The sequence below is a fragment of the Periophthalmus magnuspinnatus genome, chromosome 18 (assembly GCF_009829125.3).
Source record: "Periophthalmus magnuspinnatus isolate fPerMag1 chromosome 18, fPerMag1.2.pri, whole genome shotgun sequence".
Taxonomy (NCBI): domain Eukaryota; kingdom Metazoa; phylum Chordata; class Actinopteri; order Gobiiformes; family Gobiidae; genus Periophthalmus; species Periophthalmus magnuspinnatus.
Genome location: NC_047143.1, coordinates 13,390,287 through 13,407,374, shown reverse-complemented (window position 1 = coordinate 13,407,374; position 17,088 = coordinate 13,390,287). Strand labels below are relative to the sequence as shown.

General features: G+C 40.1%; 1 protein-coding gene across 4 annotated transcripts; it reads left to right on the top strand.

Annotated features, from left to right (window-relative positions):
* Nucleotides 1-349: 349 nt before the first annotated feature.
* Nucleotides 350-14,826, top strand: LOC117386264 (bcl2-associated agonist of cell death). 4 transcript variants are annotated; one of them, XM_055229054.1, is made up of 4 exons: nucleotides 350-515; nucleotides 1,215-1,367; nucleotides 2,493-2,689; nucleotides 9,817-14,826. In XM_055229054.1, the coding sequence occupies exons 2-4, from the start codon at nucleotides 1,223-1,225 to the stop codon at nucleotides 9,934-9,936; spliced, it is 462 nt and encodes a 153-aa protein (XP_055085029.1). In that variant the 5' UTR covers nucleotides 350-515; nucleotides 1,215-1,222; the 3' UTR covers nucleotides 9,937-14,826. The 4 variants fall into 4 exon arrangements, with proteins under 4 accessions (XP_055085029.1, XP_033839492.1, XP_055085027.1 ...); XM_033983601.2 differs by having other exon boundaries at nucleotides 370-515; nucleotides 1,215-1,310; XM_055229052.1 differs by having other exon boundaries at nucleotides 377-526; nucleotides 9,817-14,820.
* Nucleotides 14,827-17,088: the final 2,262 nt, after the last annotated feature.

Genomic DNA, 17,088 nt, shown 5'->3' with positions numbered 1-17,088 from the left:
GTCCCGGTCCACGTTGTGACAAATATTTTTTTTATTTTTTTAAACATAAACAATAAGTCTACTCTAGTGTACTGTAATAAAACATTTTGCTGTAGACTTTCCTCATGAGCTGGCGGCTGCTATGCTGAATATTATTTATTTTTGACAAGGCTTTTTTTAAAATAAGCATTACATGGTAGCTTAACCTGGCTCTCACCAGATAGATATGTATAGCCTAGCAGTTTGTTCATTTTGAGGCGTGCAAAATGTTCATATTATGGCAAACTAGGGTCCCGGCCCCACAACGCGCGAACCGGCTCTGCTCCGAGACAAAGCGCACTCCAGTCCTGCTTGCAACAGTGACGTCAGCGCGTAGCCGCAGTGCCTGACGCGCAGGATCATTGGGTAAGCGCGCAGTACGCACGGAGCTAAAGTGAATTGTGGATTAAAAGACCAAACAACAACAAGCTTCGCGGGCGCATGAGGCGACCCGTACACAGCCAGCCGCTTTGGGGACGCACACTCGGACATTTAGGGTAAGATTTGAGTTACGTCCCCTTTATTTACGCTTGTTGTAGAGAGAATAGCTCCGCACCGCTTCCGCCTCTAGGAAGTTTCTTTTGTCCTCAGTCAACAACACAACAGCCCGGTGCTGTGCGCGTAGACACGGCTAATGATCTCTTCTGTGTCAAGTTTCTTCTGTGTTAATTTATTCTGGAGTCCTGTTAAAGCTGTTTCCGCTGCTGTATCACCGTGGTGTTGTTGCATGTGAATACCTTTGTACTTTCCATAGTAATAACGTTATCAACGCTGCTTGAACACTGATAACCCGCTGTGTGTGAGACTGGCACCAGTTTGGGACAGCGCTCATTCCATTGTATGATCGTATTGTTAGCGCTTAACTAGCATCATTTTTCTATGTTGTTTTTTAACGTTTGTCAAATACCCTGTGATATTTTTGTCACCTTTTTGTAGATTAGGCTACAGAGGTAATTAACTGCAGGTCAACTCAGTGATGGAAAGATTACTGAGAATTTGTACTCAAGTAAAATTGCAGTGTGTTACATGGCTAATAATGTTGCATTTTAGATGACTTATATACAAAACTTGATTAATTAATCATTTTAAAGCAAATGTTGCATTTTTGTGTAAGTACAAGTTTAAACATGTACTGAGTATTTGTAATTTGTTATTTTCTACCTATGCTAATAGCCTGATTTTGTATGGCTGTACAGGTTTTACAATGGCTGCACACTTCACCATCTCTGACAGTGAGTCTGAGGAGGGGGTGGAGGAGACTAGACCTGCTCCAGGCTGTGTGGGCCATGATGGTACAGACAAAATACAGAGAAAACACAAGCTAACATTACCAGGGCTCCGAGAGGCAGGTGAGAGGGAACCTCAAGCTGAGAATGGACAAAGCATGCATTAATTCATTTGGTTTGACTGTATTCTAGAGGCGGGCAGATTATAAAAATATTAATGTTATTCTAAGACGTTCCAAATTTGAATATTATGTCTGTGTAATCCCTGAAGTCAAATGTAGTCATCAAGTTTTGCTCTTCTACAAAAGAAAATTGAATTCTGAGAAAATGGTATGGTTTTGGATTCTGTTTCCTTTTGCCTTTTAAGTATTATCATTTGTAATGTTAAGTTCCAAATAAGAGTGTGACATTGTTTCTAATTTTACAGTAATTTCACATTTGCTTTATACTTAAACCTCAAATCTTGAATACATTTAAAGGTACAGTATGTAACTTTCTGGAGGGGGCAGGTTTGTGAATGATCCCACAGAATCAAAAAGTTAAAACCATACTTTAGAACATTCTCCATCGAGATAAGTTTTATGCCATACTGTGGAATATTTTAGCTAAAGGAACAACATTCTCATGAAAACGAATAGGAAGAGTCCCTGCTCCAGGCCAACTATGAGTCAGGTTTGTTGAGATGCAAGCCGGCTCATAATAAGGACACATGTTTTTATTGTGCAGTAAACACAACCAAAATTTTAAAAATCATGATTTTATTTTGGTCTATTTTTGGCTAAAAAACTACATTCAGTGACTTCAAAGACATGTTTTAATGTCGCTTGGATTAACATATCGTCTGAATATTGTTATTGGAATGCTGAAAAAAAACCAAGATGTTTATTTTGTCATTATTGCCCATTCTCAGCATCTCGGCAATCGACACATTTAGTGGTAGGCAATACATCAGTATGACCCCTTTTGAGTGTAAATGAATATATTGAAGCCATTAAAGGTGCACTATGTAACTTTTCTGGTGAACACCTGTAATTAAAGAAATTCAAGTTAAAGATCTGTGTTACACAATTTCCTGATCAAAAACATACCAACGTTTTGTTTAATTAACACACAAACTCTGAATATTTAGACTGAGTTATTCCCTCAAACTGAAAACCTTCTTTTCCACATTGTGATGTCATGTGATAACACTCATACTCATTTTTAATGATAAATATGACTATATATTTAGAATGTGTATTCCCTCAGGTGGCAGGATCCGGCTGAGCTCAGAGTCCCATGCTTCAGAGGAGGGCAGGACAGAGGAGGAGCTGGGCACCACCACAGATGGTTTCCCTTTCCGGGGTCGCTCCAAGTCTGCACCCCCCGCTCTATGGGCCGCCAAGAAATATGGGCAGCAGCTGCGCAGGATGAGCGACGAATTTGACAGCCTGCTGGATAGAGGGGTGAGTCTACATCACAACTGGCACTGACAAACAAAATGTGGCATTTAGTTTTAGCATATGTTTAACAAATACAAGATGGAGATGTCATTGGTTTGTCTGGACTGTTCCAAAGTGTGGCATTAAATGTATCCAGGTGATGCCACCAGGCCAAATGACTGTTCAGTGTATTCAGTGTATTCTTTGCAATAAAACACCTGTAACTGATTAAATGCAACATGGGTACATGTAAAGTAATACTGTAGAATATTCCAGACAAAGTAATAAAACATGGAGACAAGCAGGTCATGTAGATGTTGTGTATAATCCTGGTAATACTCCTAGATTTTATTACACAACCATCCTCAAGTCTGCTCTGTCCTGCCAACATGACCATACACCTTGCTAAAGTGACATAAAGCTGTGATGCATTATGTGTTATTTGATTCAGTGAGATTTGTTTAAATCACTGAAGAATTGAAACAAGCCTAAACCAAGGTGGGGCATACGTTGAGAAAATAATATTGAATAATTAAGAATATTGCAATTTAACAGTGCAGTTTTGATTTACAGTGATGCAAATAAGTATTTGAACACCCTGTGATTTTGCAAGTTCTCCCACTTAGAAATCATAGAGGGGTCTGAAATTTTCATCTTAGGTGCATGTCTACTGTGACATAATCTAAAAAAAAATCTGGAAATCACATTGTATGATTTTTTTTTTAAATAATTTATTTGCATGTTAGTACTGCAAATAAGTATTTGAACACCTGAGAAAATTCAATTCAATTCATTTATTTTTGTAACGTCCAAAATCACAACAACAGTTGTCTCGAAGGGCGTTCATGCTTTGGTTGATGGGGGAAACCGGAGTACCCGAAGGAAACCCATCCAGACACGGAGAGAAACATGAAAAACTCCACACAGAAAGGCCTGACGACCCGGGGATCCAACCAAACCCTCTTGCTGTGATGCATGAGTGTTGCCACTCAGCCACCGTGCCGCCTACACACAAAAACAAAACAACAGGAAAAATCAGACAAAACAAGAAAAATCGGCCGGGCGAGGAGGAGAGGGAGGCGGGTGGAGGAGGGCCAGGCGGGGAGGAGGAGAGGGTCCAGCTGTCATCAGCCTATCTTATCCCGGGTTTTAATGTCCCTAACTCCCTCACTATGTAACCTGGTCATACGCTATACCGAAGAGGAAGGTTTTAAGCCTGGTCTTAAATACAGAGACTGTGGGGGCCTGTTTAACATCAGCAGGGAGTTGATTCCATAGCACAGGAGCTTGGTAACTGAATGCTCTCCCTCCCACTGTACTTTTGGACACTCTAGGAACCACTAATAGTCCTGCATTCTGAGAGCGGAATGCTCTGTTTGGCTGGTACGGGACAATAGCATCTTGCAGATAGGATGGGGCCATACCGTTTAGGGCTTTGTATGTCAGGAGGAGGACTTTGAATTTGATTCTAAGCTCGACAGGAAGCCAGTGCAGATATTTTAGTACAGGACTGATGTGGTCTCTTCTTTTAGTTCCTGTTAGGACTCTGGCCGCTGCATTTTGCACCAACTGGAGGCTCCTTATAGTACTTTTGGGGCAGGCGGCGAGCAGAGAATTACAGTAATCAAGTCTGGAAGTAACAAATGCATGGATGAGTTTTTCAGCATCGTTTTTAGGTAAAATATTTCTAATTTTAGTTATATTTCGCAGGTGACAGTATGGGGTTTTACAAGCTAGGTTTATATGGGCTGTGAATGAGAGATTTTGATCAAATAGGACTCCAAGATTTTTTACAGTAGGGCTAGAAGCTATACTCACATTGTCGATTGAGATTATCTGGTCCGACAGAGAATCTCTTTGACCTTTGGGACCAACGACAATGACCTCTGTTTTTTCAGGATTTAAGAGCAGGTAATTCAAGGTCATCCAGGTTTTGATGTCCTTCACACAGGCACTGAGTTTATCTATTTGATCAGTCTGATTTGGTTTCATTGATAAGTACAGCTGAGTGTCATCAGCATAGCAGTGAAAATTAATGCCATGTTTTCTGATAATGTTACCCAGTGGCAACATATACAGAGTAAATAGGATTGGACCAAGCACAGATCCTTGTGGAACACCACAGGCTACTTTAGAACAGGGAGAGGTGCTCTGGTTTATACTAACAAACTGGTACCTATCTGATAGATAGGATTTAAACCATTTGAGGGTGGTCCCTCTGATTCCAATGTCACATTCTAACCTCTGCAGTAGAATGTTGTGATCAATGGTGTCAAACGCTGCACTGAGGTCCAGTAGGACCAGGACTGAAGCCAGTCCGTTATCAGCAGCTAGTAGTAAATCATTTGTTACTTTAAGCAGTGCAGTCTCTGTGCTGTGGTGAGCTCTGAATCCAGATTGAAATTTTTCAAATATATTATTGTCCTGCAGGTGGCGGCAGAGCTGTTTCACCACCACTCATTCTAGAATTTTTGAGAGGAAGGGAAGATTAGAGATAGGTCTATAGTTGACTAGTTCATCAGGATTTAGGTTAGGTTTTTTCAAAAGGGGTTTAATCACAGCATACTTAAAGGACTGAGGAACGTAGCCATTTTCTAACGACATATTTATGATGTTATGGATGGAATCTATTTTTAGGGGGAGGGCTTCTTTGAGGAGTCTGATTGGAATAGGGTCGAGCATACAGGTTGATGGTTTGGACGACATGATGGCTGAGGTAATCTTCACCTCATCAACAGGAGTAAATTTATCTAATATAAAATCAATGTTAATATTTGGTACAGTAGACTTTGTTTGCAATTACAGAGGTCAAACGTTTCCTGTAGTTTTTCATCAGGTTTGCACACACTGCAGGAGGGATTTTGGCCCACTTCTCCACACAGATCTTCTCTAGATCACTCAGGTTTCTGGGTTGTGGAGTTTGAGGTAATCTGAATGAAAAACCTAGGACTAGATTCTAGTCTAGTCTAGTTTCATTTGCACTTAAGTGAAAGTGGTGTGGGAATTTCAATCGAATAATGAAGTAATTTTTTGACGGCAAACTACACCAAAACCATAATGAATATTTCCAAAACGTGGATGATTACTGATGAACAACCTCTATAGATGTGGCATGTGGAGTTTGAGCTCATTCAGATGAAAAACCTAGGACTAGATACGTTTCATAGACATGCAAGTCAAAGTGCCATGGGAATTTCTTTTCAATTCATTGCGCCCCTTGTGGCCAACCGTAGAAAATAACCCATGGCCATAATGTAATTTTTTGGTTCTCCTGATGCCACCAATTGATTCCCCAAATTTCATAGGAATTGGATAATGTTGGCGCTTCACCTTATGTGTAGGGGGCGCTATAGTGTTCATTTTGATAACAATTAATAGTGCATTCTACTAATGGAGTATCACATGTGTGATGTGAATTTCAGCTGTCTAGACCAATGTATGTGCGTGTACGAAATTTTTTTATTTTTTGAGTCTTTGCGCCCCTGGTGGCCAACCGTGGAAAATGACCCATGGCCATAATGTAATTTTTTGGTTCTTCTCATGCCACCAATTGATTCCCCAAATTTTGTAGGAATTGGATAATGTTGGCGTTTCACCTCTGGGGTAGGGGGCGCTATAGTGTTCATTTTGATATCAATTAATAGTGCATTCTATTAATACCTTCATATCACATGTGTGATGTGAATTTCAGCTGTCTAGACCAATGTATGTGCGTGTAAGACATTTTTAAATGTTTTCTTTTGTGGTCTTTGAGTCCCTGGTGGCCAAGTGTGAAAAATGACCTATGTCCATAATATAATTTTTTGGTCCACGAAATGCACCCAATTTATTCGTCAAATTTCATAGGAATCCGATAATGTTGGCGTTTCACCCCCATGGTAGGGGGTGCTATAGTGTTCATTTTGAATAAATTAATATTGCATTCCATTCACGCCCCAATCACGCATATGTGATGTGAATGTGAGCTCTGTAGACCAATGCCCCTAATCGTGAGAGGACATAAAAAAAACAGGAAACGAAGGCGTTTTTTGGTGGCGGCGTGCGGGCAAACCGTGTAGAATTTGGAGAAAACATGGATGTTTTATGAAACCCCATGTGTCTAGATGTGGCCTGTGAAATCTGAGCTCATTTGGACCAAAAACCTGGGACTAGATACGTTTTGAAAACACGCTGCGAATAAAGTGGCGAATATTTGATCCAATATGGCCGACTTCCTGTCCGTCATACGGCAGTGCTATATTTATGTTTTTTGCTTTTCACATGGAGCTCTATCGCTGGTGCGAATTTTGTCAAAATCTGAATCGAGCCTCCCTATTAAATTGAAAATCTCAAAATTTCTAGGTGGCGCTGTCGAGTCGGTGTGCGTCGGACATTGTAGCGATGCCAATTTTATGAAATTTTTCGCCGAGGCGGTCGATACTATACCTATATGTATGACTTTTCGTCAGCGTTCAGGGGGTCAAAACTGTGATCGTTTGGGCGGAAAAAGAAGAAGAAGAAACCAAGCAAGAACAATGCCGCTCCAATAAGAAGAAGAAGAAGAAACCGAGCAAGAACAATGCCCCTCGCCATCACTTCATTAGTGGCGAGGGCCAAATAAAGCCACAAGCAACATCGAACGGCCCTCACGGGCTGTGCTTCGCACTCGGCACTCCCTGTGGGTGGCGCTGAAGTGCCATTTTCCTCTGTTTATTGCAGCTTTGGGCTGCATTTGGAATCAAGTGAAAAGACATTGGAAGCACTGATGCAAAAAATGCAAAAACATCGGTCTTTCCAGGCATCGCCATGGCAACACCATGCAAAATACAAATTTGGAGCCCTGGACTTTTTTGACAGGGATGACCTGAAGAGTTACTGTGCCAAATTTCACATTCCCTCAATGAAGTGAAAAAGTTGTCATAAGACTTTTTGAAATGTACGAAAATTTGGAAATTTTCCCATTAGGATAACATGGGCTGTTTTGCGCATCGCCATGGCAAGCCAGTGAAAAATATGACATGTGATTGAGTTTTTTGATCAGGATGACATGAAGAGTCATGGTGCCAAATTTCACATTATTCCATGAAACTAATTTTGTCCCCATAAATGGGAAAAATTGGGAGGTTTCCCATTAGGATAACATTGGCAGTTCGCCACATCGCCATGGCAACGCGGTGTGATAAAACAACATAGGTCTGATTGACTTTATTGATTGGGATGACCCAATGGAATTTTGTGTCAAATTTGGTAACATTTGGGAAAACTAAATTTTCGGTCCTCCATACAAATATATTAGATGTTCTGTAGGGGGTGCTGTCACACTAGTTTAGTTTCTTTAATAATGAGTAGGTTTAGGCCCGAAAGTTTTGCAACTGATTCGAATTTGATCCCAATCGGACTTTGCATGCGCAAACGGGAGCAAATTTTGAAATTTCAAAATTGCCAAAATTCCGATAGAATTTTGCGGCTTCGCCACACGCAAACCGTGAAAGGCATCATCATAAATTGGATAACTTTTAATGCCCCACTTGTCTAGATGATGTACAGTGATTTTCACCGCTGCCGGTGAAGCGCCTTCAGAGGAGTTGATTAAAATGCGATGTCAGCGAAAACGCTGACTTGGCATTTTGAAATTTTCAATCCAAGATGGCCGACTTCCGGTTTGTCAGGGGGCGTGGCATAACAATATTTTTTGTTTGGCATCACTTGAAGAATGTGTGTACCGAATTTCGTGGTTCTACCTCAAAGTTGACATTGGGATGTCTCCCATTGACGCAATGTATTCTGACGTGTGCAGGGGGCGCTGTTGTGCCATTTTTTTATGCCCAATGATGCATCAATGTTGACGCTGACATGCTAGCAAGAACAAATATGCATATCCCATGCTTACGGCATGGGTTGCTAGGATAGTGGAGGCCGAAGCCCATGTACTCATCATTGTGGAAGCTATGGGCTCGGGCCTAATTAAAGCCGCAAGCGGCATCGAACGGCCCTCGCGGGCTGTGCTTCACACTCGACTGACCTGGCACTCCCTCTGGGTGGCGTTGACGCACCATCTGCCTTTGTTTTATTGCGGCTTTGGGCTGCACTTGTCACCAAACAAAGTCAAAAGACATTGGAAGCGTTGATGCACAAAATGCAAAAACATGTTTTTTTTCCATGCATCGCCATGGCAACACCGTGCAAAATACAGATTTGGTCCCCAGACTTTTTTGACGGGAACGACCTGAAGAATAACTGTGCCAAATTTCACATTCCTCAATGAAGCGAAAAAGTTCTTATGAGACTTTGAAATGTATGAAAATTTGGAAATTTTCCCATTAGGATAACATGGGTTATTTTGCGCATCGCCATGGCAACCCAGTGAAAAATATGATATGGGTCCCATTGACTTTTTTGATCGGGATGACATGAACAGTCATGGTGCCAAATTTCAGATTATTCCCATGAATGGGAAAAATTGGGAGGTTTCTCATCGCATCGCCATGGCAACACGGTGCATAAAACGACATTGGTCTGATTGACTTATATTTGTTTTTCTGTAGGGGGCGCTTACGTGCAAATTTTGTTTCTTTCACCATGACTAGGTTTAGGCTCAAAGTTCTATGACTGATTCAAATTTGAGCCCAATTGGACTTTGTATGCAGAAACGGGAGCAAATTTTGACTTTTGAAAATTGCAAAAATTCTGATGGAATTTTGCGGCTTTCTCTGTACGGAAACCGTGATAAGCATCATCATAAATTGGATAACTTTTGATGCCCCACTTGTCTAGATGATGTGCAATGATTTTCAGCCCTGCCGGTGAAGCGTTGATTAAAATGCGACATCAGCAAAAACGCTGACGTGGCATTTTCAATCTAAGATGGCCGACTTCCGGTGTGTCAGGGGGCGTGGCTATAAAACGAAGTTGTGTGCTTCGAAAAACAGTTGTGGAAGCAATAGGCCCTATAGGCTCGGGCCTAATAAATTATTTTAAAAATCATACAATGTGATTTACAGAGTTTTTTTTTAGATTGTCTCTCACAGTGGACATGCACCGAAGATGAAAATTTCAGACCCCTCCATGATTTCTAAGTGGGAGAACATGCAAAATCACAGGGTGTTCAAATACTTATTTGCCTCACTGTAGAATGACTTGAGTGACTGACTGCTACCCCTCTGTAACCACAGGAGATGAAGAAGGTCAAGACCAGGCCCATCCACCACTCCAAAACCTGGTGGAGTTATCTGTTCAGTCACCAAGAGAACGAGGGGGAGAATAACCACCACGAGTCCCACCGCACTGAGTAGACCCCTGTCCCTGCCCGGAGTGTGTACGCTTTAGGGGCACTCACAGGGGACTTGGTGACCATGAGAGGGGGCGGTGGGCTGGAGAAGGCAATGAGCGAAACGAGGCGCAAACACATGATGTTACTATAGCTGAAGCTTTTGTATTGGTGTTGCTCATGTTGTGGATTCTTCTGGCCAGCCACTGTGAAGTAGTGAAAGTAAGACTGGCATGTTGCTAGACTGTGGTTCAGATGTATTCAGTTCAGGTCCATGGAGACTTACACCCTCATCAACACTATGCACTGTGCCATAGATGAGAGGGACACATATCAGAAGGCTGTATTTGACCCTGGAAATTAGCTTTTCTTTCAAATCATTTCTGCTAATCTGATCCTGAAAATAGCCAGCAGACGTATACTAACTCATGCACTACTCTAACATGCACACAGAGAAAACAAAGTTTCTGCCCTACTTCAATTGCAACAGGGTTTCTAACTTATAAATGCGTGAATCTATTTAGGGTGTTTTGGGGTTTTTTAGTAGCACAATGGGAGAATACTGTTGGTATTCTTGCATTGAGTAGTGCTACATTTGTACCATAGACTAGACTGTATACATAGTGGCTAGATTCAGCTCCATTGACACTGGCTCCAATCCACTTTCTATTGAAAGATCATTGCCTCTTTCTGTAACTGCTGCTATGAGCCTTGTCTGACCTTAGATTGTTCATATTAACCCGCTCTACATGATCCTGGTGTTTTCATTTTGCTATTTTGTCCCTAAATCAAGATATGAACATTAATAACAGATAAATTAGGGGTTTTCAGGTTCAAATGACAGTCACGACTTGTTGCTATCAATAACCTTGCTCCTTATTGGCTTTGTTTGCTGTGAAACACGCACTGTGATTTCCAAATAGGGATCACTGCTCCAAATTATTATTGGCTATAACTGCTAATCTCGATTTGCTTCAGTTGTCTGGAGCCAAACAGTATGGTGTCCCTGAGCTATATACACATTAAGATGTATACAGCCTTATCTGGTTATGCTGGGAAAGGCATGTGACGGGACAGGGCAAGAAACGGTGAAGACAATCTTATGAGTTTTACTCTTCAGATTCATCATCATCATCAACTCCAAAAGAGTGGTTTTGATCACGTGTATATTTTCCACAGTGGTCTGAACTGTTCTCTGCTTGTGTCTGGTTATAGTCCAACTTCCCCAAAGTCAGTGTACTCTTGTGCATATAAACAAGGTAGTGGAGTGTGCCAAAGTGGTCATAAGCCTTAAGCTTCTCATATGGAGAAAACAAGAAACAGCTATTCCTAGGTCTTTAAAGGTACACTATGTAACTTTTCTGATAGCTCAGCTGCTGTCTGGTCACCATGGAGATGTTATTGCTTTGCTTGGAATGTTCCACAGCATAAATCTATCTCAGATTTGTAGAGACACGTTCACTCAGTTACAATGCAGCTTCAAGTTTAATGCCATACTGTGGAAAATTCCAGGCAAAGCATTAGCGTCTCCATGGAGACAAGCAGGTGGCAAATTACCCACAAAAAAGTTTCATAATGCACCTTTAAAGTTAACCTTCTGCTCTGCCTCGAAAGTCACCTGCAAAACCGAAATAGCTAACTGTATACGCTGCCATTACTTCTTCTGCTTTATATAAAACTTTATATCAACGGACGAACAATCTTTTACAAGGACAATCTCTGTTGCAGAAATATCTTTTGTAATAATTCAGGGTTAAATTATATGAGCAAATAACAAATAACTAAAAGCACATCTTTTTAAAGCTTTGGCAAAAAATGGAACTGTGGAATCTATGTGCTTTGTAAATATTGTATTTATACTGAAATGACTGGGATGGGGAGTTATTTTAGCAGTTCCTCTATAAATTAGTGCGCCGAGCTAGCAATAGGCTAAGTACAATCCACCACTAGGTTAGATACTGAAGGACAGGTGGGGACAGGGGTATTTGAGCCTATTTCACCAGTCAATGAGCATGCAAGGATGTTACGTGATGTCATAACAACTCTAAACAGGTTTGATGATGTCATGGGCCTATGCAACTCTACAGGAAATTCACTGTTTTTGAAAGTTCTTAAAACATATGATCCACAAATGTTGAACCTTGTCATTATTTGTTTAGAATCGGCTTCACAAACTTGTCATATTAGTTTTATGGCTATGGCAAATAATTTAGCACAGTAGGTTCAGAAAGTGTTTTCATTACTCATTCTGACAGAAGATGTTCATCTTTGTGCCAACTTTTGTTTCATGTGGATAGGCCCAGTAATTAGAGATATTAACCATAAACCAGGTAAACAAATTTGCAATCTGACAGTTAAACGGCAAATCTGCCTGAAAATTCTGACCTGTTCAAAGTATCGTTATAGATGACATTTTAACGACCCATTAATTCAAAACATTTTGAATTTTGTTGGCCATAGTTCTAATGTTCAATCACTGAGACTCTGGATTGGCATTACCCAGCTAGAATATGATTTTATTACTAGGTATATCCACTTTACACCAGATTTTGTCTAAAGGTATATTGATACTTTGCAGTGACATCACTGGGGTGTTTTACATGAATCTCTATGGTGGAATGTTCAGCAGTTAACATGGTGACACAATGCACACATGAGCAAACACTGTCAAAGTTTTTAGATTGACTGGTCAGATTGAGATTAAAGTCTAACAAGAGCAGTTCTTATAATTGGCATCACACCCCCAGGGAATGTTGACATCAGCTGCAAAGTATCAGTAGGCCTCAGCACTCCATCTGAAATGATGACATCAAATTTTACAATGTGAGCACAACCTACAATCAAAATGTGTACAGGATCCTCTACATGTAGCCTCGATGTGGCTCAGGTGAAACAGGATCTCAAAGTAACTTTTGTGGCCACGCTATAAGTTATGTGTTTTTGAATGCAGTGATTGGCAGCTTGTGGAGTCATGTTTATGCTGTGATCATGTGATAGTGAAAGTTGTGCATCTGTGAACGTTTTACTGGAGTCTGGACTCTATGGGCTGTGGAGTTGTCACACTATAGCACTATAAATTGCTAGAATTCTCAATATCATATCTTTTCCAGAATGGCAGAAATTAAGTTAATAAGTACATGAATTAAAGACATTGTACCCATTTTTTACGGTCTTAAAATGAACTAGTTCTGTTTTTTTTAACGTTTTTTAAGTGGTTTGCAGTGGTCCAAAGTTATTCCTCACTTAGCTTATGTACTCCGAGCATCCTAATTATTCACCGCAATGAGTTTACAAGCACTTTTCACAGCTTTTGGAGGCCAGAGTGGAGCTTTGCCTTCATGCTAAAGCCAACAACATCTAGCATGCTAATGCACACTTCCTGATTATTGGAAAATATACATTAGATACAGACAGTACACTGCAGACCCATTTTGAGCTCAAGAGCTGTACTGGGGCAAGACACACTTCAAATACACGGAAATTGTCAGTTCAAATACATGGAAATTGTCAGTTATTGACTGCTTCTGATTATTTTCCCCCAAGATGCTTTGGCTTTTTTGAATACATAACTTATTCAAGCCTGTGTCACGTGGATTTGATTTCATTCTAACATATCTTGGAATCTTGAAAGAAAATGTCACCAAATAAAGTACTACAATAATAATCCGTTCTATCCAGCCTAATCCAAAGTAGTGGTTCAAATATAAATTTGTCATCGCTGTCATCTTTTTCATTGTGTTAGAAAATGGACACTCTGATAATCTACACTGCACCAATGTTAGCTAAAGTGCTGGAAAGTGGAATGTGTGTTTGACCTGAAAATGCAGTTTCCTAAAAGGTGTAGCTACACTTTTATACAATAACTTTTTAAAACAAATTTTGTTGCAATTTTATCATTTTCTTCTGATGCTGACTTTTCTACTCTTATGAGATGGTTACGTCTTTTGTATGACCCATGACCTGTAGTTCTGCTCCGACATGCTGTACCTTTACAATTATAAGGTTCAGTCTGATAGTTCTGCGCAAATTTACTTAGGGTAAGATGTTTTCCAACCCTCCACCTAAAATCTTAAATGCCCTGTTAATATTGAGGATAAGGGATGTATAGGGATATGTAGCAGATGTATAGGGATATATATCAAAATATTGCAGTATTGGTTAATGCAATAATCGATTGATTTTACATTTTCAAAAGTAAACAATGTAATTGACTGTTTTTGGTCACTTGCCAGTCATCTCATATTTGCCATCGTTATTTAAAAGCCAGTTATTTCTTTTATCATGTTTGTGCATCCCTAATTTGTATAATATTGTTTCTGAATAACTCCTATAAATCAAGAGTTTTCAAATTTTGAGATTTTTTTGGCATCTTATGACCAAACCACCATTTCGATTTTGCAATATGATTTGTTAAAACCTTAACAAAACAGCTCAGAACTCCCCAGAGTATCATTAGAAGCCTTTTAAGTGGCTAACATAAATAATGCTTTACTATTCCAGATCTCAAAGTAGAAAGGTTCTCAGTCTGCCTTGAACAGGTCTGGACTTGTTCATATCACCAGCCTTAACTTGCCGTGGCTGTGTTCATTCTTGTCCTGGATGGACCCTGGGTTAGTCCTGATGTATACTGGGTTTAGTTCCTATTTAGTTCAAGTGTGAGCGCAGCCTTGTACTCTCTTGACAAGCACAAGTGTGTGGGCTCTGAGGCAGTCGAGCAACCTGTACACATGGAAAGACCTGCCGGGTACCTGCTGCTCTGCTAACTAACTTGGGATTACTTGAATATGGAATTGTGCGAGAGAAAGTCAGATTTGAACATGACTTGGTTGATGGTTTCCGTTTCGTTAAACTTTTGTAAATGTGTTTTCTACAGCTTTCTGACTGTGCTGTCTTGAATAAATCATTTTGAGAGTGCAAGTTTGTATGTGTCTGTTATTTTTCTGTGCACATGACAGGTTAGTTAGCTGACTCGAAAGGCAACTGCTGTCAGTTTACAATCTATGTTCCTACCCTGACCATGAGCTTTGGGTAATGACCACAAGGACAAGTCTTAAAGACTCCTCAGAATCCCATTGGAGGAGCTGCAGGAAGTGTGTGTGGAGAGGGAAATTCTAGCTTAAACTGCTGTGTCTGGGACCCAGCCTTGGATAAGCAGAAGAAAATGGATGGATGACAGGTTAGACTACACTTATGTAGGTAACATAATTATATTTAAGATTTTGCTAGTCTGGATTAGTTTTCTTTAGCCTTCCTCTTGTGTTAGCTTTCTATTACCATCTCTTATGTTAACGGGTCAGTTTTGACCCGTGTCCTAAATCAGCTGTAAAATACACTAAAAGCAATCATCTATAATCAAATTTGTTTCTCATCTCTTGGTTACCTTGTTAGGCTTCCTTTTCTATGAAAATGTTAGTTTTAATGTCTTTGGTGGGAGCCTCAGCTCCTTTTTTTGTCAGTATGCCCCTCTATTTCAATACAAAGAAAATGGTAAAATGAAGCTCAAGAGAATAATATAACTAAATAAAAGTTTTTTTGTGTTACCTGGCTTTTACTGAGGGGTATTAGACACATCTCTAAAATAAATGTGTTTAATTTATTTTTTCATTTTGATGTTCTTAACTATAGTAACATCTATGGTGTTACGGGTCGATTTTGACCCCTATATATTTATATTGAGAAGGAGGCAAAAAAGTTTTGTTTTTTTAACAATAGAACTGTAATATAAACACAAAATCAGAACATGTCATAGAACAAAATATAGATTTGCAAGGTCTAATAATAATCAACAAAACAACAAACAATCAAGCAAATCAAACCAATTGAAATCAATTTCTAGTTTGTGTATGCAAGAACTTGTGTATTTGTGTGTCTTCAGATGTATGTGAGGCAAAATGTGACACTTTTAGTGTGTTCCATGCATCACAGGCTGCCCAGATTTGTATACCATACTTCCCTGGCTTATTGGGCATGTATTGCCGAAAGGGGCATTTTCCTCGGAAAGGAACAAGACACTCATCCACTGTCACCTCTGGCCCAGGGTTGAACATCAGTGGAAGGAGCTGCACCCATTTCTCCCAGACATCTCTGATAGGGAAAAGCTTGTCAGATCTTGCTCTGGTATCTTTGTTGTCAAATCTGAGGACTCTTGATATCACTTGAAAGGTCTGAAGTGACATTGTTGCCCGGAAAATATTTCTGCCTGTCGATGCATCCCAGAGACTATCAATGGCCTCAGTGCAGGATCTGTACACTCCAGCAAGAAGAAGACCAATATAAGCATCCAGGCATTCTTCATCAATGTCGTTCCACCTGTCGCCATGGACTTTTTATCCTCAAGGTTTGTCATGCCAATTATGACTTTTTTTAGTGACAATGGCATGAACAGCTCATAACATGTCTTGATGTCACTGACTCTTGTCACAGCAAATGTGGTGATTCCAGGAGTCTTTTTGAAGACATTTACACAGCTGCCCTGCCACATACATCATGAGATTCTGAGCAGATCTTACCATCTTAGGACTTAAATCTTTCAGCTAAAGGGGCTTCACCATCTGTGACTTCCTCATCTGACTCATCAGATGTGTTTGTGTCTTCTGGATGATACTCCACATTGTCTTCCTCCTCAGAAACCTGCTCATCCACATCACTATGCTGCTCTGTGTCATCTCCCTCATTTTCATTAAAAACATGATCCAGAACTTTCCTTACTGTAAATCTTCTTCTCATTTTTGCATCATACAATTTGGAGATGTGCAGTCTGCAAGTCACCAACAATATATACTGACTACCTGGACTTCTCTGGACTTGCTTGTCTTTGTTTTATTTTTGTGCAGGTACACAGGAAAACGACAAAATGAGACTTCCCTAAAGCTCAAATGATTGGGAGAGAAGCTGGCTGTCACTATTTTGGCTTACAGTGCATTTATGATTTCAGTTTTGGTAGTAATAATTGCTTTATGGTCATTTTTTTATAACCGGGTCGAAACTGACCCTAACACCACAAAGGTCATATTTTTAACCAGAGCATTTTATAATTAATTTAAAAAAAAAGTTCATTATTTTGTTAGAAGTAGAGATTCCTGACAAAGTCAAAAAGCCTTGATGCAATAAACTAACCCTATGTGGTTCTTTTATACATTTAAAACCTAAAACGGGTCGGTGGCGACCCTAACACAGG

Coding starts and splice junctions, on each gene's coding strand:
- LOC117386264 (XM_055229054.1), top strand. CDS start 1,223: ATGGCTGCACACTTCACCATCTCTGACAGTGAGTCTGAGGAGGGGGTG. Junction 1,368..2,492: donor ACCAGGGCTCCGAGAGGCAG/GTGAGAGGGAAC, acceptor GTATTCCCTCAG/GTGGCAGGATCCGGCTGAGC. Junction 2,690..9,816: donor ACAGCCTGCTGGATAGAGGG/GTGAGTCTACAT, acceptor CTGTAACCACAG/GAGATGAAGAAGGTCAAGAC.